The sequence below is a fragment of the Trachypithecus francoisi genome, unplaced genomic scaffold, assembly GCF_009764315.1.
Source record: "Trachypithecus francoisi isolate TF-2019V2 unplaced genomic scaffold, Tfra_2.0 Lachesis_group13, whole genome shotgun sequence".
Classification (NCBI taxonomy): Eukaryota; Metazoa; Chordata; class Mammalia; order Primates; family Cercopithecidae; genus Trachypithecus; species Trachypithecus francoisi.
Genome location: NW_022681458.1, coordinates 111837524 through 111861284, shown reverse-complemented (window position 1 = coordinate 111861284; position 23761 = coordinate 111837524). Strand labels below are relative to the sequence as shown.

At 36.3% G+C, this 23761-nt stretch overlaps 1 protein-coding gene and 1 long non-coding RNA gene across 2 annotated transcripts in view; both read right to left on the bottom strand.

The window, feature by feature from the left end:
- Positions 1–23761, bottom strand: part of ACTR3 (actin related protein 3) — a 70995-nt gene that overhangs the window by 5379 nt on the left and 41855 nt on the right. Inside the window, exons 6-10 of the mRNA XM_033231719.1 lie at positions 21714–21821; positions 16039–16182; positions 13821–13994; positions 1691–1783; positions 1395–1520 (exon numbers count right to left, since the gene is read on the bottom strand). Of these exons, the coding sequence (XP_033087610.1) occupies positions 1395–1520; positions 1691–1783; positions 13821–13994; positions 16039–16182; positions 21714–21821 (645 nt within the window). The remainder of the gene's footprint in view (positions 1–1394; positions 1521–1690; positions 1784–13820; positions 13995–16038; positions 16183–21713; positions 21822–23761) is intronic.
- Positions 12585–13805, bottom strand: LOC117095105. The gene is made up of 2 exons (XR_004441818.1): positions 12877–13805; positions 12585–12814 (listed from the first exon to the last, which is right to left on the bottom strand). It is a non-coding gene; the product is annotated as an uncharacterized LOC117095105 (long non-coding RNA).

Here is a 23761-nt window from a genome sequence, read left to right as displayed (position 1 = left end):
TTCGATATGTCGATACAATACTGATCACTGGGTAAATTTATTTCTTATTTACAAGTGTAAAAAGAGCTTAAAAATGTTAAACAATCTTACTTTATTAAAATACTGTACTCAAAAACATACAGCATTGTTTTTTACTTATATATCTGTAATGAGTTATTAAAAGCTAAACGGCTACTTAATACATCCATAACCACACCATTAGGACAATCAATGTCAATCTCTTAAGTATTCTAACAAAAAAAACCGGAATATGCACTACGTTCATTCACATAATCAATGTGATTAGTAGGATTCTCAGTACAGGGAATTTAAAACTATACTCGCAAAACCTAATGACTTCTTTTTTTAGGTAGGAGGTAGGGTAGATAGGTATGTGGATAAGGAGAGTAGATGGATGGACAGATGAATGGATGAATGGGTGGGTGGGCTGGTGGTTTGGTTGGTTGGGAAGGGGATGCAAAAGCAAAGGCAACATTTTAAAAGTTTATTAAGTAGACTTCCTTAAGGATGAAGTCATGACATTATAGAGATAGAGTTCAATATTTTGCCTTCTACCCAAAACATACACTTTTTACTGCATTCCTATGGCTAGGTTCACTTAAGATAATCGAAATATAGGTGCTGAAAAGAGTCAGCCATCATGCAATTTCTCAACCATCAACAAACCCTACAATGTTGTGCTTTACTTTTAAGTAATTCTGAATGATTGTGGAAGTCTCAGATAAAGTGCTCATTCTTGGTAATTTTCCAAGTAGAAGGTATTTTATTTAGCAACTTATCCTCTAAATCAATGTTCTGCTTCAATATTTAACAAGGATGAAAAAAAATGAAAAATCTATCTCTAAATATAGAAAGCAGACATCTGAGAATTTTAAATTAATTTTGATTTTTTTACCTCAAGCCTAAAGTTCCAGGACATGTAATACAAAAGTTACTTTGTTAAACCACCAATTTGATCGCACACTTTGAGGTTGTTATGTGGTAGCTAAAGTCAGTTTTTGAGAGCAGGCTTGACTACTCAACAATGGTGTCAATCTCAACTCAGCTTTGTTGTCCTTCTATAGTATATAAAACTTTGTGGATCCAAAATTAATTTTATTGTTGGTATATGCAAAGAAATCTACTATATTAATTATCTATGAGAGAGGTATAGGAAAGAAAAAGTCTTTCCACAGGTATTACTAAGAATTATTTTCCAGAAATACAGACAATATCCTAAAAGAATCAAATGATCCAGAATATCATAGACATCAATCTATAACATTACCATTTCCATTAGGATACCTGACAGGTTCCTCTTATTTTCCTAAATCAGAGGGAATGTTGGCAAATATTTCTCATCCCAATCAAGGAAGGCACCCTCAACTTTCTCACCAATAATCAAAAAAACCAACCTTCAATCTACCGCCACTCAATTCCTCACTTAATTTCAGCCGGGCATCTACAGTTCTTTTCAAATCTCTTTGCAAGCGACGTCCAAAGTCCCTGAACATGGTTGAACCTCCAGAGAGGACAATATTCTAGTGGAAAGAAAATAAATATAAATATTTAAAAAGAAAAGTTTAAAGGTACACAGTACTGAAATGCTATTATATCCTTTTTATGAGAGGTGTTTAATATCAAAAAATGGACAGACTACATAAAAGTTTCTTTAAAGTTAGACCTTGAATAACAATTTTGCTATAAATACCTTGTAGAGAGGACGCCTGACATCAATAGGACAATTCTGAATTACTTCATCTACAACTTCTGAGATAGGCTGTGTAAAGTCTGGATTAGCAAACTGAAAAATAAGTTGGATATATAGTAGAGATCATATCACTATTGACAAATATCACAATAAAAGGTTAAAGTTTTCAGTTCAAAAACAAAAGGCCTTTTAGAAACTATTAATACTGGTCTCTAACAGATTCAAATTGAAGACACTGAAATCAGAGAAAACTCAAAATTATGATGATATATACCATTTTATAACTATCAGAATAGCAAACATGTAAAGTCATACATATACTACTGGCAAAAATCTGGGTAAATAGAAACTTTCATATAATGCTTGTGAGAGTATACACTGATGTAATCACTCTGGAGAATAATTTGGCAACAATAAAATAGTGACATGGTCTGGCTGTGTGTCCCCACCCAAATCTCATCTTTAATTGTACTCCCATAATCTCCATGTGTTGTGGGAGGGACCTGGTGGGAGATAACTGAATCATGAGGGTGGTTTCCCCCATATTATTCTCGTGGAGTGAATAAGCTGCACAAGATATGACGGTTTCATCAGGGGTTTCTGCTTTTGCGTCTTCCTCATTCTCTCTTTGGCTGCTGCCATCATGTAAGACAGGACTTGCTCCTCCTTGCTTTCTGCCATGATTGTGAGGTCTCCCCAGCCACTGGAACCGTAAGTCCAATTAAACCTCTTTCTTTTATAAATTGCCCAGTCTCAGGTATGTCTTTATCAGCAGTATGAAAACAGACTAATACAAATAGCTAACAAAATTTTAAATACACATACTAGTAACTCCACTTCTTAGAACAAACCCTGAAGAAACTCCCCAAACATGTATGCTGTTATATATGCATATTTACTATAGCCTTGTTTCTAAGGGGAAAAACCTGTAAGTCCATCAACAGGGGATGAAATAAATAAATGTAGTCTAACCTCATTATTCATGATTCCGTATTTGTGAATTTACCTGCTCACTAAAACATATTTATAACCCCCAAAATCAAAATATGGTTATTCATGGACATGCACATGTGCAGAGCAACAAAAATTCGAGTCCACTGACGTGCACATTCCCAGTTGAGGTTGAACAAGATGATACTCTGCTTTCTAGTTTCAGCTCTCATACTATAAACAAGTGTCCTTTTCACAGTTCTATTTAGTGACACAGTTTTCATATTTTTGTTAGTGATTTCATTGTTTAAAATGGCCCCCAAGCACACTGCTGAAGTGCTGGCTACTAAACACAGGAGGCTGTGACGTGTCTTACAGAGAAAAAGCCAAGTTAGATAGCTTTGTTCAGACATGTGTTCTAGTGCTATTGAATATAAATGAATATACTAAAAGAATATACTAAATGCAGTGCCTTTAAAAAGAAACACACACATGAAACAAGGGTATACATTAATGGGATAACAAAAATGTTACCAGAGGCTCAAAGAAACCTAACACTGTATTTCCCCTAGGAGCAACAGCTCAATGTTCACTAATTCAGTGCTCTCAAGAACTTTTTGGTACATCTACTTTGAATAACATCAGCTGTATATTCAAACGATGATATACCACAGTCAAAATAAACTTACTATTTCCAAACAGCTGGCACTAAAGAAAGATACACTTTTTTAAAAACTTAAAAAAAAACAACAACTTGATGCTGGGCATGGAGGCTCACACCTATAATCCCAGTGCTTTGGGAGGTCAAGGCAGGACGATTGCTTGAGGCCCAGAGTTTGACACCAGCCTGGGCAACATAGTGAGACAGTCTCTACAAAAAAATGAAAAACTAGCTAGGCACGGTGGCACACACCTGTAGTTTCAGCTACTTGAGAGGCTGAGGAAGGAGGACTGCTTGACCTACGAGTTCAAGGTTACACCAAGTTATCTCACTGCACTCCAGCCTGGGGGACAGAGAGAGACTCTGTCTCTAAATAAATAATCAAAATCTAGCTCTAATTAGTCAAAAACAAACAAGTACTATTTATCTCCTCAGCTACTCATTTTTATAATTAGGTTACACTAATTGAGAGGTAATATTCCTTTATTAAACTGAGTCTGTAACTGTATTGATAATTATTAGGCATGTGTCAATTTTTTTCCAGGTTTTTTTTTTTTTTTTTTTTGAAACCGAGTCTTGCTCTGTCGCCCAAGCTGGAGTGCAGTGGTGCAATCTTTGCTCACTGCAACCTCTGCCTCCTGGGTTCAAGCAATTCTCCTACCTCAGCCTCCCAAGTAGCTGGGATTACAGGCGCCTGCCACCATGCCCGGCTAATTTCTGTATTTTTAGTAGAGACAGAGTTTCACCATCCATGTTGGCCAGGCTGATCTTGAACTCCTGACCTCAACTGATCCGCCTGCCTCGGCCTCCCCAAGTGCTGGGATTATAAGTGTGAGCCACCACGCCCAGCCTTTTTCCAGTTTTTAAGATTAGTTTTAAATTATTTACAGGTTGTGCATACAATGAAAAGAGATTTAATGTTATCGAAGTGACACATACTAATACAAAATCTTTTAATTTAGATCATGTAAAACATCACTAAGATTCTACTGACCTTTATTATAATAAAAGAACCTGGCAGTCAAAATCTATCTTTTTGAAGCATGCTGAGGAGTGTACATAAGGAACTCTAAGAGGAATACACACTGGGTATGAAAATGTGGCTCATATTGAGCCTTTAGAACCCAACCTACAGACTAGGGTAAATTTTATCTGTCAAGGAAAACAGAATAGAGCTCAACTCAGCTGGCTCTATAAGTAATTTAAAGACAAGCTCATGTGCTGGCAGAAAATGACTTAGTTACTGATTAAGTGGAGTGAGCAGCAGAATCAGAATCCTAAAAATTTTATTTTCCATGAACACATCCATGATCTTCAACAACCATTTTCAGTTTCAGACTGTGAAATCTTCTAAAGAGCCTTCAGTTCTCAAAACACTGTATTTTTATGATCCCAAAGTGACACTTTAACCTGAGAACCTATCATTTGCTCTAACTATAAAGAAAAGATTTACTTCTCCAAAATCTGTACAGAGTATTAACGACCTGACAAAAATGTGTTCCATAATACTCATTTTTAGAAGTGTTATCAAATTACTAACACAGAACTTGCAAATTTTTACATTGTCCTTTGTCGGCTGTGCTCTTCAGTATTTGCCTAAAACAATAACACACACACACGTTAACCTTCCCATAGTCCTTTTCCTACCTGTAAGATAGTTTATCTGCTATATCATGCTCAAGTAAAAGGAACAAATAGGATTATTCAGTACTGTGCTATATCTCTGTGCCCCCCTCTTTTGTTTTTCTTTTTTTTTTTTTTAAGATGGAGTCTCGCTCTGTCACCCAGGTTGGAGTGCAGTGGCACCATCTCGGCTCACTGCAACCTCCGCCTCCCGGGTTTTCAAGTGATTCTCCTGCCTTAGCTTCCCGACTACCTGGGATTATAGGTGCTTGCCATCATGTCCAACTAATTTTTGTATTTTTAGTAGAGATGGGGTTTTACCATTTTGGCCAGGCTGATCTCGATCTCCTGACCTCGTGATCCACCCACCTCGGCCTCCCAAAGTGCTGGGATTACAGGCGTGAGCTGCCGCGCCAGGCCCTGTGCCCTTTTTATACTAGTTTTTAATCAAGAACGCACAGAAGAGGTCAGGCGCAGTAATCCCAGCTCCTTGGGAGGCTTAGGCAGGATAATCACTTGAACCCAGGAGGCGGAGGTTGCAGTGAGCCGAGATCGAGCCACTCCACTCCAGCTGGGTAACAGAGCAAGACTCCATCTCAAACAAACAAAAGAATGCACAGAAGAAAAATAGAGAACCTTTAAATATTAAGATACCCTAGATCCACACACAGAAATGCTAATTTATTTTAAAAAAATGAAGTCTGACTTGAGTATATATTTGAAAAAAGTATAGGAACTACTGGACAACAGAACCCCAAGTGAGAACTGGTAAAATATAGAGTAAAGCAGCAAGCAATGACTATTTAGTACATAAATGAAGAAGAAAAAGAATTAACAAATTTAAAAGGTGATAATAAATTGTTAAGAGTATTCAATACTTTAATACTAACAGATTCAACCTAGGGTCTCTCATACTATTTTTCAGGCCTTTTCTTTTACTGTCAGCAAAATAGTCAGTTCTGCCTCTAACTGCTCCCTGGTCAAGTCTTAAGACTACTGATGCTGAGAAGATTAGAAGAGACTGTCAAGGAAAGAATATCTTTACCCTTCTCCAAAAAATACAGGAAGTAGCAAATATACCCAAATAAACACAGCAGTCCAAATCTTTCCTATACCTGGAAACTTATTACACAAGTTTTAAAACCTTAGGATGATTTTGTTAAAAAAAACAAAAAATTTCCTTTTAAAAACAAAATCCAAATGCCAAACCCACTCCTTCTAAAAACAGCTATTTCTAGTATTTGTGATGAGCTTACAGAACTACAAAAATAAATTTCCTTATTCTTTCATACATTTTATCCTCAGTGCTGAAGTACTGGACAGTTCAGATGCCTACACTTTCATCTAGCTGAAACAAAAAACCAAGTGAATCCTTCAAATGACAGAGGAACTAGGACACAGAAGTATCCATCTAAAATCACACACACACACAAAAAGGGTGTGTATGACACACTTTATAAAATACAAAAATCAGGTCTATTTTGAGAAAACATAGTGAAGTAAATAAACATATGTATCTAATTTTGTTCTCTTCCAAAAAACACTAATCAAAATACCAGTAAAGAGAATTTTTTTTCTCTTTCTTTTTTTGAGACGGAGTCTCACTCTGTCACCAGGCTGGAGTTCAGTGGCACCATCTCCGCTCACTGCAATCTCCGCCTCCTGGATCCAAGCGATTCTCCTGCCTCAGCCTCCTGAGAAGCTGGGAATACAGGCACATGCCACCATGCCCGGCTAATTTTTTCTTTTTTTTTTTTTTTTTGTATTTTTAGTAGAGACAGGGTTTCACCATGTTGGTCAGGCTGGTCTCGAACTCCTGAGCTCCTGATTCGCCCGCCTCAGCCCCCCAAACTGCTGGGATTACAGGCGTGAGCCACCGCACCCGGCCTATTTTTTAAAGGAAAAATAAAAGTATTGAGAGCAAAGCAAAACCAGCAACAAATTTGGTAAGCTGGAAAGCAGATGGACAAGACGTTGCAAACCTTCAAAACACTTAATAAGTCATCAGTAAAAAACAAGAACCAAGCTATTTTATACCAAAAATTCCCTCTCCACATCCCTCAAAGAACTGGCTGACCCGGGTAGCTTTGAATTGAGGTGGAAAGAGGCCAGGAAGAAGGACGGGTTGAAAGTCTCTCTAAGAAGCTGTTAAAGCTCTAGATCCTCTCCAAAGAAGCATCAAATGCCGCCTCCTCATCCAAAGAAAAAAGTGGTGAATCCTATTCTCTACACTGAAGAAGAGTTTCCAGGACTGTAATACGCAGCAGAAAGTACTAAAAGGGGAGTTTTACATGAAGATAGGCAACCTGCAAAGTCTCTTCTCACTTGGCTGCCAGCCTTTAACCAGCAGCCAGGAGTCTTCTCTGGGAAATAGCTAAAAAGACCTAAAGTAACACATATATGGCATTCCCCCAAAGAAGAGGCCACAGTCAACAAGCCCCACCCACAAAACTCAGACATCCAATCAGGTTTTTAGTGACTCCTCCCCGCCTTTTTTTTTTTCCTCAAGTGGAGTTTCGTTCTTGTTGCCCAGGCTGGAGAGCAATGGCGCGATCCAGGTTCAAGCGATTCTTCTGCCTCAGCCTCCTGAGTAGCTGGAATTACAAGCGCCCGCCACCACGCCCAACTAATTTTTTGTATTTTTAGTAGAGATGGCGTTTTGCCATATTGGCCAGGCTGGTCTCTAACTGGCCAGGCTGGTCTCTAACTCCTGATCTCAGGTGATTCACCCACCCAAAGTGCTGGGATTACAGGCCTGAGCTATTGCGCCCAGCCTAGTGTCCCCTTCTTAAATGACTAGTCTGCAAAAGTCTCCAGCAGGAAAAACATAGCAATCGAAACAGAGAAAAACCAACTCGAAACAGACTAAGCAACTTGGAAGAGACTATAGAAAGAAGAAAACTAAAAAACAAAAACAAAACAAAAAACAACCCTATGATTAATATCCTTAAAGAGCCAGAAGATAGACAACAATGAAATAGGAAAAAGATAGCATTTAAAAAAGAATATTCAAAAGTAGGGGTGGGGGAAGCTCTTGAGAATTAAAAATGTTGCCAGAAATTTTAAAACTCCAATAGAAAACTCAGTAGGTAAAGTTGAAGAAATAACCTACAGATTAAAACAAAAAGACAAAAACAAACAAACAAACAAAAAACCAGAAATGCTAGGGGACAAAGGGAAGATCCTATAAGCATCTGTACAGGAATAGAAATAGAAAACAGGGAAAGAAACACGCAGGGTACTCCTAGTGTTTGTGAAGATCCATAGACCAAGACTTTTAAACCATGTGCATATATATAACTGATTTTTTAAAACAGCCTTTTAAAAAAGAGAAAACAAAACAGGTTTTTTAAAAAGAGAAACAGGTTTCTCATAGAAGAAATTACTTATAAGGAACATAAAGCTATAGACAATAGAAAATGTTTTAAAGTTAAAAAATTAACAAAGAAAAATTGGTGTATCAAACAATAAAGGTTATTCAAATTAATAGAAAAAATGATACATGAAACATCAGCAGCGCCAGGCGCGGTGGCTCAAGCCTGTAATCCCAGCACTTTGGGAGGCCGAGACGGGCGGATCACGAGGTCAGGAGATCGAGACCATCCTGGCAAACATGGTGAAACCCCGTCTCTACTAAAAAAATACAAAAACTAGCTGGGCAAGGTGGCGGGAGCCTATAGTCCCAGCTACTCGGGAGGCTGAGGCAGGAGAATGGCGTGAACCTGGGAGGCGGAGCTTGCAGTGAGCTGAGATTCGGCCACTGCACTCCAGCCTGGGCGACAGAGCGAGACTTCGTCTCAAAAAAAAAAAAAAAGACACATTTTCATCCAGCCAACTATATCTTTCCTAAGCAATATGAAACACATTTCATTTACATATCTAAAGCTTCAGGGTTATGTATTTATGAGACAGGGTCTTGCTCTGTTGCCCAGACTGGAGTACAATGGTACAATGCCAGCTCATTGCAGCCTCGACCTCCTGGGCTCAAGCAATACTCTCATCTCAGCCTCCCAAGTAGCTGGGACGACAGGCACACACCACACGCCTGGCTAATTTTTTGTGTTTTTTGGTAGAGATGGGCTCTTGCCATGTTGCCCAAGCTGGTCTTAAACTCCTGGGCTTGAGTGATTCGCCAACCTTGGCTTCCCAAAGTGCTGGGATTACAGGTGTGAACCACCACAACCAGCCTACTTCAAGGTTTTTAAGAAACCAAGGCATCAGCTAAGCTCATTTGTCAAGCATATTCCATTCAAATGCTCATCTCCTATATCCCATGCTATTATCCATCTTGTGGTCATAATCCTATTTATACAGGACATTTGTTTAGGATCTTCTGCAATTTTCTAATTCCTGTCTCCAACTTGGAGCTTTAATATTTTTCTCTAAGATTTCAATTTCAAATTAATTGATGTGCCTTAACTGAAATGAGGTCTCACACACTTCTATTAATCTACTCACATATAAACGGTCCATACAAAAATCTGTCCTAACTTCCAGCTACATGTGGTTATCTCTCCAGTCTCTTGGAGAGACTAAACTGTCTCCACTAAAATGACAGCAAGAGAATTAAAAGGAAAGGTAAATGACCAAGGATGAAACGGGGGCAAAAAAACAATGAATAAAATATTTCAATCCTGTTTGGAGGGCAAAAAGAGATACTAAAAGGGCATATTGGTAAGAAGTCAATCAAGAACCTTCTGAAGTCCCAGGAATTGAAGGTGTAATAAACCATACAAGTAAAGGTGAAACAAGGCTTGAAAAAAAAAGAAAGAAACTGTTAAAATCCTCTAAATAGAATGAGACTCACCCTCCTCGGTTCCCTTCCCGACCTTGTATAACAAGAAAGTTAATTCGAACCTCAATAAATAAATGAAAGAATGAATGAACAAAATGAAGCAAATTATACCATTCTGGACATGGGTACAGGCAAAGATTCCCTGATCAAGGTGGCAAAAGCAAAAAATGACAAATGGGATATATTAAACTAAAGAGCTTCTGCACAGCAAAAGAAACTATCAGCAGAGTAAACAGACAACCTACAGAATGGGAGAACATTTTTGCAAATTACACATCTGACAAAGGTCTAATATCCAGCATCTATAATGAACTTAAATAAATTTACAAGGAAAAAAACAACCCCATTAAAAAGTGGGCAGAGGACCTGAACAATTTTTCAAAAGAAGACATATATGTGGCCAATAATCATATGAAAAAAATCTCAACATCACTGATCATTAGAAAAATGTAAAATCAAAACCACAATGAGACACCATCTCATACCAGTCAGAATGGCCATTAAAAAGTCAAAAACTATTCTCACAACATCCCTCCTAAAAAATGAAGGAAAGAGAAAATATTTTTTAAAAATAAATAAAATAAAAAATTTTAAAAGGTGCTGGCAAGGTTGGAAATAAAAAGAAACGCTTATACTCTGTTGGTGGAAGTGTAAATTAGTTCAGCCATTGTGGAAAACAGTGTGGCAATTCCTCATGAACCTAAAACATAAATATTCAACCCAGCAATCCCACATACCCAAAGGAGTATAAATTGTTCTATCATAAAGACACATGCCTACGTATGTTCACTGCAGCACTTCACAAAAGTAAAGACATGGAATCAACCTAAATGCCCATCAATGGTAGACTGGATAAAGAAAATGTGGTACATACACACCATGAAATACTATGCAGCTAAAAAAAAGAATGAGGTCATGTTCTTTGCAGGAACATGTATGGAGCTGGGGGCGGTTATCCTCAGCAAACCAATGCAAGAACAGAAAACCAATTACTGTATGTTCTCCCTTTTAAATAGCTAATGGATACTAGACTTAATGCTTGGGGACAAAATAATCTGTACAACCTCCATGACAAAAGTTTACCTATATAACAAACCTTTACCTGTACCCCTGAACTTAAAGTTAAAAAAAAAAAGAAAATGAAGCAAATGAATAAACAAGGTGAAAGTTTTGGAAAAGGTGAATTTTAAAGGAAAAGAATTACATTACTTGCCTCAAAAGTGAACAATCTCAGGTATAATACTATAAATATCACAGTACTAATGATTTACCTAATAACAATAACCTCACACGTGGGCAGGCTGGAAGAAAAGAGAGTCTAGAAATAACTAAAAGGGGGTTAGCACTGAAACCACTAACAGTGACATATCAAGAAACAGTTTCATCCATGTTCCTGTAATACCATCACAGTATTTAGAAACCTGGGGGTTCATACCAAGAGCAATAACTAAGAGCTAAAGGATGCTCTATAGAACAAAATGGCAGCAGGAGGGTGAAGAGCTGCTAATTTTAAGTCTGTCAGTGTTCTCTGACCTTTAAAGCTGTGTGTATACATCCTTTTTATTTTTTGAGAAACTGCAAAGAAAATGTACCACCAAAAACCTTCATACTCCAGTATACTAGTCTGACCACAATTCCTTATCCTTCTCATGCTCACTCTTCTGCTACCAATTCACAATTACTATGTGTCAATTTATCATGATCTCCAATCCCTGTGTCCCTCACTATCCCTAGGTAATTTGGCTTTCAGGATTTGCTCTCTCCTCTATGCTGCAATACTTTAATCTCTGCCTTGTCAAAACCTTTTGCTCCTTTCCCACACCTGTCTGGGGGAGGGGAGGGGACACTATTGTACAACTAAAAGTTTTGGGTATCTAATCTGCTACCCTGAGTAGAGCGCTCACTAGTCACCCTCTCAATTCCCCTCAACAGTAAATATGAAGTCATTATGCTTCACAAGCCCTCCATTTTACGTCCAATCCCTTCTCCTAGAACATAAGCTTGATTCTACCTCACAAAAAAATTAAAACTATGAACTATGATGATGAACTTCTTCAACTACCTACCTGTGCCTCTGCCCTTCCTAGTTCATTTTCCTGTACCTATTCTTAATTCCTTCCCTCTTGTCACGGGAGTAAGCCCTCTTAAAAATTAAAACTATCTTGAGCTTTATTCTCGTAACTGAATTCTTACTAGTCCACTGTCTTTTTCTTTCACAGCCATCTCTCAGAATGTCCACACTGCTGATTTCCAAACCTTCACTTCTCACTGAGGCAACAAGCTGCTCTAATGTATCACTCCATTGAAACTGTTCCCCTATGATCACCGACAACCTAGATGCTGAAAAACTCCAAGTACTTCTAAGGTTTCCTCTAATGTTACTTCACTGCAGCAACTGGCACTATTTACCTTTCCTTCTTGCAACATTCACTTCTCTCAATTTTATGGCCATAATCCTTTAGCTTGGCTTCTACCTCTCTGTCATCTTCAGGATTCTTTGCAGGTTCCACTTACTCAGCCTGTCCATTATGTGTCTGTGTTGACGAACGCCCTATTCTTCATCTTTCTATTCCACAGCCTCTTCTCAGCCAACCTCTTCCTTTGTGCCCCACATATGGTGATGACTTTACAACACCCAAGTGTTTGTTTTTGAACCTTTTAAAAGATGCATATAATAAACTCATCTGTGTCTATTTCACCTACTCCTCCCCTTCAGTATTACAAATCTCAGTGGATGGCACATTGGGCTGCATTATCACAGATTCCTTATATTCTTACTCGCCTCATATCTAAGTAATTACTAATTATGTTGATTCTATTTTTCTCTCACCTCCTTCCTCATTCTCACTGACCCACAAATACTATTCATCCTTCATCTAAAATACTGTAGTAAAATCACCTGTTTCCAACACAATTCACACCTCTGTTCCAACCTGTCCAAACCAATGCTGTGAGAGTAACCTTTCTAATATGGTAAATAATACCTTCTATGCTTAAAATTTTTGCATGACTACAGAATCCAGCTAAATTCCAGCTAACTCCCTTGCATAGCATATCTGCCCTTCAAGACTTGGTCCATGAATACCTATCTGGATCCCTCTCCTACCAATCTGTCCTTTATACTTTTCTTATGTAGCACTCTCATGTCTAAGACCTCTGCCTAGCTAAACTTCTGACAAAAATACATATACTCCCCTACCACACAACTGACAAACACCCATTCATCCTTTAAGTCTCAGTTCAACCATTATCCCCTCTGAGATGTTCTCCCAAGCAGACTTAGATGCTCTTTGTTCCTGTGCCCTCACCAGATACATGTACTCATTAAAGCATCTGTAACCCTACCTGTTTAAATATTCATCTCTTTTATTCTTTGAGCTCAATAAGAGCAAGATAAAATGATTTTTCATCTTTGAACATCCAGTGTTTAATTTAAGCTGGGATCATGAAAATCCAAACCATTTAACATTTGCTGAGTGAATAATCAAAATTTTAAAAATAACTATTATTAACATTAAATAAGCAAAGTACATAGTATTAGTGATTCTATTAATAAAGTTACAATTCTGACACTAAGTTACCAGAAGAATTTCCCATTATTAAAAGCATGTATTTCTTAATTTAATAAAGCCTTTATGTTGCTAAAACTTCACAGAGAGAAGACTATTTTGCTACTAGTTATATGTTTGAATGGTCAATTGAAGGTTCTTTGTATAATGGTCATTTTACACAAATGGGGAGGGGGGAGCTTTCTATAACCTTTCCCAAAATATTTTATTTAAATGATTACAAAACTTTACCTGAGTCCACGACTGAGGAAAGAAAAAAAAAATTTAAGAGCTCCCCTCTTCCCATGACCCCCCACATAAGCCCCCATATTAAAAAAAAAAAAAACGTTTTTTAAATCTACAAAAAATAGCAACAATTTTGCTTGTTTAAACAAAAGCAAATATTTTTCTTTAAAAATTTCATAAAACTTTTTAATAAAACTTTTCATAAAAACTCAAACGGTTTTATTTTAGTATACTAATAAAAGTTTTTGAGATCAATTCTCTCTGAATATCCATTAATTGATATTTGCTGCTGAATATTTTTAAACAATTTCGTTAAAAAAAACTTACCTCTGGATGAAAAAAGATTTCAGGTCCCAAAAATCTCTCATAACCAACATCGATAGAAAATTCTTTCTTTGAGATAGCATTGATTCCAGTATACTGTTTAATCCATTTTGACCCATCTGTATCATATTTGTTAAATTCTTTTACTAAATCTGGGCAGACATAACTATAACGCTCCTGAGAAACAAAGAAACAAAAGTACTTTTTTTTTGCTTATTATAGGAACAGTAAAAAAGAATGGCATGTTTTCAGTAAACTAGAATCAAATAAAAAAAAAACTCTTCAGAAAATAAAATTAGGAAATTAAGCTGGGAGTAAAATTTATGTTAGGATGTTATCATATGTGTAGTACAAATAAACATACTCATCTCCTACACATATTTTCTGACTTTAAATATAAACAATATTTGAGAGATTGGAGAGCTGATTTCTACTTCAGTGTTATTTCCTGAAAATGTTCATTAATGTCATTCAACATTTTCTGTCTCAGTAATAATGAATCTTGTGCTCTAGGTAAGGAGAATAAATAAAATATAGAACTGAAGAATAAGTAATAATTGTGACAACCACACAAATTAATTAGATCCTTAATATCTGAAACAAAATTGATTACAGTCTGAGTAAATAAATGAGCAAAAAAAGAAGGCTAAAAATATAACTTACTCTATTTTGTTGCATATTTGGTTATATGACACCTAAGTAAAAGTTTTCATCAAAAATATTGAAAAATATATTATAGATTGTAACATCATATTTGTAATTTATAAACTCCCAACTGCCAGCCTATATATATATATATATTTTTAAAAACCTTCCTTTTCCAGTATTTTTATACATCACAGGCTCCATCCGAGATAGTTGCAAATATTACTAGTAATAATCAAAATACACAAAGAGAAAAAATACTGGAAACAAAAGACATTTGATTACACTATTTGAGGTCTTCCCCAAACCTTGGAAGTGGGAATGACAAAGAACTGACCATCATTCTTCTCTGGAATAGATTTAAATCTCTGGTGTTTTCTCATTTTGCTTTAATTTTACAGATTTCCCAAAGATGTTGAATCAGTAGTATTCACATTAACTTTTTATATATTTAATTCTTATGCCACCAACTTGGGGTAACTTTTGGCAGTCATTTACTAATTTACTACCTAGGAAGTAGTTGATAAATTTTCATTCTTAAGCTCTGACGAGCAAGGAAAATCCCATAAACATGCAAAGAGGCCCAGACATGGTGGCTCACATCCAGCACTTGGAGATTCTGAGGCAGGAGGTTGCTTAAGGTCAGGAGTTCACCACCAGCCTGGGCAACATAACAAGACCTCCATCTCTACAAAAACTTAGCCAGACATGGTGATATGCACCTGCAGTTCTAGCTACTCAGGAGGCTGAGGCAGGAGGATCACATGAGCCCAGAAGTTTGAGGCTGCAGTAAGCCATGATTGTGCCACTGCACTCTAGCTTGGGTAACAGAACAAGATCCCATCTCTATAAAAAATAAATCAATAAAAATAAGAAATAAAAAATTTAAAAATGTATAAGTAATTAAAAAAAAAAAAAACATGCAAAGAGAGACGAATAAGTAAAAGTTACTTTTGCCAGGGCAGTTTTACTTTTCAAAACATGTGAGACCCACTGAAATTTTTTGGTTATGTGGCAAATAATAAGTTTGAAAGATGATGCTAAAGTATTTTGATAGTTTCCATGAAGCATTGATATAATACTTACATGGCAGAAAAAATTTTAAAAATACTTTAGATAGCCTTCATGTTTTTCTTCTATGTGCCCTATCACTTGAGCTAACACTGCCTCTATACTATAGCACAATGAATCAATTGTATCAAAATAATTTTTATGACAAAAGCTTTTAGAATTAAAATAAAGAATTCAGTGAAGAAATTGAGATGCAAGCACTTTACAATGAAATAATTATTTTTAATAAAGAGAATCACAAAAATTTATGGAGAACTCATTTGGTAAAATGTTCTTATATATTACTCCTCTCAAATATAAAATATGAAGAAAACAGATAGACAAACTGTTGTAATAATAATTTTCTTGCAAGAAATACAGAGGAAATGTAAATATACTTAAGAGTAATAATTTATAACTGGTTAACAAGATTATTTTAAGTACTGTTCTTCAATTAAAAATTTCTAATGTTAATGTTATGTGATTTTAATTTTTAACTAAATTACACTTCTATCACACTTTTTACCTTTACTGCCTTAGCAGTTTCCAAGGATTGTTCTGGAGGGATTCCTACTTCTCGATCTCTCAGCAGTTGCTGAATAAAATATGTTATATCTCGTCCTGCGATTGGAATGTGTTTTATACAGCTGCCAATCACATACCCTTCAGCCTAGAGGGGGGAAAAAGATTTCAAATTTACTTTCAATGCTTTGAAAATTAATATAACCTAAAAATATGAACCATTAAAGACCAATTTATCAAGTTAGTGTATTCATATTCTCAAGTACTGTTTTATCCCAGAATTCACCTGTATTCATCAGAAACGATAACTAAGAATGGCCAGCAACTTGAGATTTATTTTCCCATTGACAGTTTATAACTATGACTAAAATAACAACACAGAAATAATAAATTTCAAAATATAAATATCAAATGGTTTAGATAGCAGACTTTATATCAGATAGTACTATTTTAAAATCATTTATAATTTCAGTAATTATAATTTAGAATGTGTCATAAGAAATTTGACAAAGTGCCTATCATTTTTCTAATTAAGTATGTATCCATTTCACAAACCTGAAGCTTTCCACACACCACCATAATGCCAAATAACTAAATTCTGTAGAACTGATTCACAAATTTACTGATGTGTCAGAAGTATAACAAATTGTGTGGCAAAATTAAATTTCATTAGGAAAGAATATTAAGGATGCCTTCATCGGCCATGACAGAATATTAGGGACAGAACTTACCCTCTCAACTTAAAAAAAGGACAATTTATAAGAAATAAAGGTTTTCAGACATTTGACAATTGGCAGAGTAGGGCAGAGATACTTTCTAAGAAAAGGGAAACAAATAAAGTGAATGTTACAAACACTCTATCCTACTGCCTAGGGAAAGTTACTAGGCCACAAAAACGGGAAAGAGAACTAAAACAGAACTGGTCTCATTAAGTTAGGGATATAGAATTTAAAGGTCAGAAAGGCAAAAGTGGCTAAAGTTTATAGGCCAAATTATTGGAGGGGAAGGAGCTGCACCAACGGAGAGCTGGGAAGATGTGAAGAGAGTATCTCCTTAACTGAATACTGATCAGCATATTCCTGTGAGGAAACCATCAAGGTGAGAGAAAGAACCACTAGAAAAAAGTAGACAGAACAACCACCAGAGCTCAGACATGGCCAGAAATAGTTCCTGATCCCACCAGCCAAAGCTGAAAGATGTTTTCAAACACAAGACATCAAGTAGAGTCCTCAGAGAAATATTGCCTCAAGAATGGAGACAAACCAGTTCTGGACAAAAACCTGTTATGGACCTGCTTAATAACATTTAAAAGAGCCCCTGAGAGGATCAAACCAATTCCTGGTATCTTAACTATGTCCCAGGAAAAAAATCCTAAATACTTACAAAGAACTTCAAAAATACAGCACACAACAGTGGATAGCATACCAAATCAAAAATTATAAGCATGCAAGGAAGCAGAAAAACACAACACTTGACGAGAAGAAAAATCAAACAATACAGAGGAATGACAAGGACATTAAAACAGCAACCATATACTCCATATAATGAAGAAGGTCAACAATAAGCATGAGGAAGAGAGAAGTGGAAGACATAAAAAGACCCTAATAGAACTTCTAAAGAAAAAAATACAGTATCTGAAATTTAAACATCTACCAGATGACAAAAAAACACTAGATGACATTACAGTAGACTACACAATGAGGAAAAAATAGTGAATTTGAAGAAAGAGCAATAAAAGCTATCTGAAAAAATAAAGGATTATAAAAAAATAAACGAACAGAGCATCAGTGACCTTTGAGACACTGTGAAGCAGCCTAATATACATGTGATCAGAGTACCAAAAGGAGAGAAAAGGGGAAGAGAAAAAATATGTAATAAATAACAGACAAAAACTTTCCAAATATGATGAAAATTACAAATCTATATATACCAGAAGCTCAATGAACCCTAAAGAGAAGAGACAAAGAAAACTTTACTTAGGTACGTCACAATCAAATTGCTAAAAACCAATGAACCAGGAATAAAAAGAAAATCTTGAAGACAGCCACCCAAATAAACATTACATTCAAAGAAACATACACAAGAATAACAGCTGACTTATTTCCAGAAACAAGGTAAGCCAGAAGACAGTGGAGTGACATCTACAGGAGAAAACTGTCAACATTCTACACCAAGCAAAAATCATCTTTCAAAATTAAAAGAGAATAAAGACTTTTTCAAAAGATGTACAAAAGTTGAAGGCATTCAGAGCCAGTGGATCAGCACCATAAGAAATGTTAAAGGATGTCATTTTGACAGAAGGAAAACAATACCAGGTGGAAATGTGGACCCTCACAAAGGAATAGAGAGCACTAGATATGGTATGTGAATTAAAGAACTCTATTTCAAGGCCGGGCACAGTGGCTCACACCTGTAATCCCAGGACTTTTGGGAGGCCAAAGCAGGTGGATCACTTGAGGCCAGGAGTTTGAGACCAGCCTGGGCAACATGGTGAACCCCATCTCTACTAAAAAAACAAAAACAATCAGCCAGGCCTGGTGACGCACATCTGTTATTCAGCTACTCGGGAGGCTGAGGCACAAGAATCGCTTAAACCCAGGAGGCGGAGGTTGAAGTGAGCTGAGATCGCACCACTGCACTCCAGCCTGGGCGACAGAGCAAGACTCTGTCTCCAAAAAGTTATCTTTTAAAGATAAGTTTTTGCTACTGGCTTGTGTTTTTCCTCCCTACCAAATTCCCATGTTGAAGTCCTAACCTCTATCTCAGAATATGACTGTTTTTTGGAGATAAGGTATTCCAAGTAGTATCTAGTTAAAATGAACTCATTAATCCAACATAAGTGGTGTCCTTAAGAGGAGATTCAGGCCGGGCGCAGTGGCTCAAGCCTGTAATCCCAGCACTTTGGGAGGCCGAGGCGGGCGGATCACAAGGTCAGGAGATCGAGACCATCCTGGCTAACACGGTGAAACCCTGTCTCTACTAAAAAAATACAAAAAATTAGCCAGGCGAGGTGGCGGGCGCCTGTAGTCCCAGCTACTCCGGAGGCTGAGGCAGGAGAATGGCGTAAACCTGGGAGGCAGAGCTTGCAGTGAGCTGAGATCTGGCCACTGCACTCCAGCCTGGGCAGCAGAGCGAGACTCCGTCTCAAAAAAAAAAAAAAAAGAGGAGATTCAGACACAGACATGTATGGGGAGGACTATGTGAAGACACAAAAAGAAGATAGACAGCTAGAAGCCAAGAAGAGTCTTCAGAAGAAACCAACCCTGCCAAAATCCTGATCTTTGACATCTAACCTCTAGACCTGTGAGAAAATAAATTATTCTTTAGTTACCCAGTCTGTAGTACTTTATTATGGCAGTTCTAGCAAACTAACACACCACTCAAAATGAAACAAGTTAATAATGTATTATTGAGTTCACAACATATAAAAGTAAAATGAATGACAATAAAGGAACAAAGACTAGAAGGTCAAAGCTGTTGTATAATTATTTATGAAGTAGTAGAATGTTATTTGTAATTAGACAGTGATAAGTTAAAGATGTTCACTACAACTCATATAACAACCACCACCAAAAACAAACAAATAACAGATACAGCATAGCTAATAAGCCAATAAAGAAGAGAAAATGGAATAATAAAAAATACTCCACTAATTCTAAAGGAGGAAGGAAAAGTAAACAATAAACAGGAATACCCACCCACCCCCACCACCTTTTTTTTTTTTTTTTTTTTTTTGGAGACAGGGTCTCACTCTGCTGCACAAGCTAGAGAAGCTAGAGTGCAGTGGTGAGATCACGGCTCACTGCTGCCTCAACCTCTCCGGCCTCAGGTTATCTTTCCTCCTTAGCTTTCGGAGTAGCTGGGACTACAGGCATGCACCACCATGTTCAACTAACTTTTGCATTTTTTTTAGAGACAGGGTTTCACCATGTTGCCCATGCTGGTCTTGAACTCCTAGGCTCAAGCGATCTTGCCCACCTTGGCCTCCCAAAGTGCTGGGATTACAGGCATGAGCCACCATAGCAGCCAGAATACCCATTCTTAATGTCCTTACTAAAACTCATTCTGTTCCATGTTGATAACTTCTATTCTGAAAATTACCTATTCTAATGATCAAGATACTGATTGTACTGCTCAGATGTGTAGGTGTTAAGAAAGACTGAAGAAAGGCAGAACCAGGTCAAATCCTAGCCTCACTACCTATTATTTGGTGACCTTAAGCAAGACAATTATTTGCATTTTATTAATGAATAAACTAAGGTACTCAAAGAAAAATATAATATTCATCACAGACTGATTTTCATATTTAAATGAGAATTTTAAGATGAACAATTATTTTATGTACCACTAAGAAAGAAAAATAAACTGCCAAGCAAACTAAAAAAAGCTATCAAATGCTGGACACGTCCTAATTTCCAAGCTTACTAAAATACCTCCCAAGGGCTACATAAAATCTCATATATCCATACAATGAAATATTATTTGGCAATAAAAAGAAATGAAATACTATATATGCTATAACATGAATGAATCTTGAAAATGTTCACCTAAGTGAAAGCACCCAGTCACAAAAGAATACAGTGTTTAACTCTATTTATATAAAATGGCCAGGACAGGCAAATCTAACACAGACAAAAAGTAGATTCATGGTTGCCAGGGGCTAACGGCATCAAGGGGAAATGGGTGGTGACTGTGAATAGGTACAGGGTTCCTTTTCAGGGTGATGGAAATGTTCTAAAATGGTAGAGATGGATGGACTTTGTGAATATACTAAAAATCAATGAACTGTACACTCTAAACAAGTGAACTGTACGGTATATAAATTTTATCTTAATAAAGCTATCATTAAAAAATGGCAGTTATTACTAAAACTATTATGACACATCATGAGGGTGAAAGTGGAGGAGGACCAGGAGTCTAATCCAAAGGTAGTCACCCTGAGGATGTAATCTTTAACAGACATTGCCTCATGCATTAAACACTGGAGTGAGAATAATAAAAAAATAAAGTTCAAAATAATGTAATTCCTTAAATGATATTCATTATAATATAAAAATTACTTTAAAAGATAAACCTTTCTATATATACCCATTTAATAATAATCAGTATGAATTCTAGTAGTCATTTTGAATTCATTAGGCATAGTTTTTTAAAAACCTGATTTATCATTAAGAATTGAAGCACAAAAGCCTTGGAAGAAAAATGTTATTTGTGGCAAATAATCTAATTTGATGCATTTTTCTTAATATGCTTTATTAAATACAACCCATAAAGCATCTACTAAAGTTCATGTACTTACAACTAACTGTTACACAGTTACCCTGTATACCAGTCTGAAATCTGTTAATTATGAATAAAAGAGGTCATCAAATGGTTAACACATATCCAACTGCAAAACAGAATGAAAGCCATTAATATACTTCCATTCCAGATACTGCAATCCATAATTTTCTTAATTGCAGTACAAACCTACGGTAAAAGAAACATTTTGAAATGTTTATAAAATTTTTAAAAGGTGAGCAAAATATAGCTATAACTGAACAAAAGACCAAATTATAGCAAAACTTTAAAGTGCCATATTTAAAGTTTTTTAAAACTAATATTAATTCATATAATTTAACTTTGCCAGATGTGTTATTTTATGTTCTGTTCAGTAACCGTAAAATAAAATAGCCTTACCACAGGAATGACATGAGTGACACCATCTCCACTGTCTATTACCGTACCAGTCAACGTCCGCTCCCCTACTTGTCTTGAGGTCCAAGATGCAGCTAAGGCAAGAACAGCCTTGAGCACAAAGAAAGAAGGCAAAAAAACAAAAAAAACAAAAAAACAAAGAGTTAATCGAAAAAAAAAAAAAAACTAGTTTCCTGGAGTACTTTATTCAATTTTAAATGTAGTTATCTGTGAAAAGAAAATACATAAAATTAATTTTGTATTATGCAATAAAACAGCTCACTCCCTACATTTTACTAAGACAAACTTACAGGTGTACATTTGCTTTTAGGAGCATGTTTTATAAGATTTACATATTTTATAAAGGCTATTTCTGTCCTAAAGCTAAAAACGTGGAAGATTGCATTAAATAGTATAGAACTAACTTGCCGGAACTTAAATTATGTCCACCTGGGCTGGCCTGTTACAAACTGCAATGTGAGGCGAAAAGTACACAACCACCCAACTTTCAGTTACTCAATACATATATGGCTACGAACAACTATTACTAAAAGATTACCTTCAAATTTTTTTTATTTTTATTTTTTAAGACAGAGTTTCTTTCTGTCACCCAGGGCTGGAGTGCAGTGGAGCAATCTCGGCTCACTGCAACTTCCACCTCTTGGGTTCAAGCAATTCTCTGCCTCAGCCTCCAGAGTAGCTGGGATTACAGGCGCCCACCACCATGCATGGCTAATTATTTTTATTTTCAGGAGAGACGGGGTTTCACCATCTCGGCCAGGCTGATCTTGAACTCCTGACCTTGTGATCCACCCGCCTCAGCCTCCCAAAGTGCTGGGATTATAGGGCGTGAGCCACCGTGCCAGGACAACCTTCAAATTTTTTTAAGGCAACATGTGTTTAGGACTATATGACATAGAGAAAACGCCATCGCACACTTCCAAATACTACTATAATTTAATTACAAAGCAAAGTTGATAAAATTTTTCTATGAAAAACCCTGGCACAGACAATACAACACAATTCTTCTAAGTGTGAGAATTAAGAAATTAACATAGCTTGTTTTTTAAAAACTAAATTTCTTATAATCCAAGACTCAAACAAAGTGTATGACTAATAATTAAAAACAACTAAACTTATACTGGCCTTATTTTACCTACCTGGACTATAATAGCTAAAAGGGACCTAGAAAGCTATCTAGGTCACCCTCCTATGTGAACACAAGATCATATTAACACAATCACCATAGGCTAACAGAACTAAACATTATTTTTTGACAATCTGACAATGAAAAATTCCATCCTAATACTAGTTGTATATACACACACACACACACACACACAGCGTTTAGACTTCCTTATGAGACAGCCTTCCTTTATAAGTAAATTCAAAACTATCTACAACCAAGAATTACCTCTGATCACTTTTACAAGTCTTTTGGAAACAGTTAAAGTCCCAAACTAGAATAGATATGCACCGGCACATCATGTTACAGAAATGTTATCGACTACTGAACATCAATAAAACAGAACAGAGATTAAATAATGAAATTAAGACCACTCAGAGGCCACTAAGGAAATCACTGAAATACCAAATTACAACTCCAGAGGAATGAAACAAAGCTCATGATGCCAGTGTTTTAAAGTAAGCTATACCTGACAATATGGTTAAACATAAGTTCATTATATTTAATATAACATGAGAAGTAAAAACTCCCAAGTGAAAGATGATTCCTCCCAACTCCTCACTTTATTCAGATTCTAAGAACGAAAAAAGGGCCTCCCACTCAAGACTTAATTCTTCTATAAAGATCATGACAGGTGTATGTGACTCCTTAAATATTTTTAGCAACAGAGAACTAAAAAGGCAGTTCATTAAATTTATGGATTGCATTAAACATTAAAAAGTTCTTTGCTATCCAAGTTAAAATATTCATCCATAATTATCATTTATTGATTCTGTGTACCCTGGAGTTACAAAAACCAGTGTGAGCCCAACAAAGAGCAAAGTCAGACACACCTCAGCTGCCTGGTATCACAGCTAAGCATTTA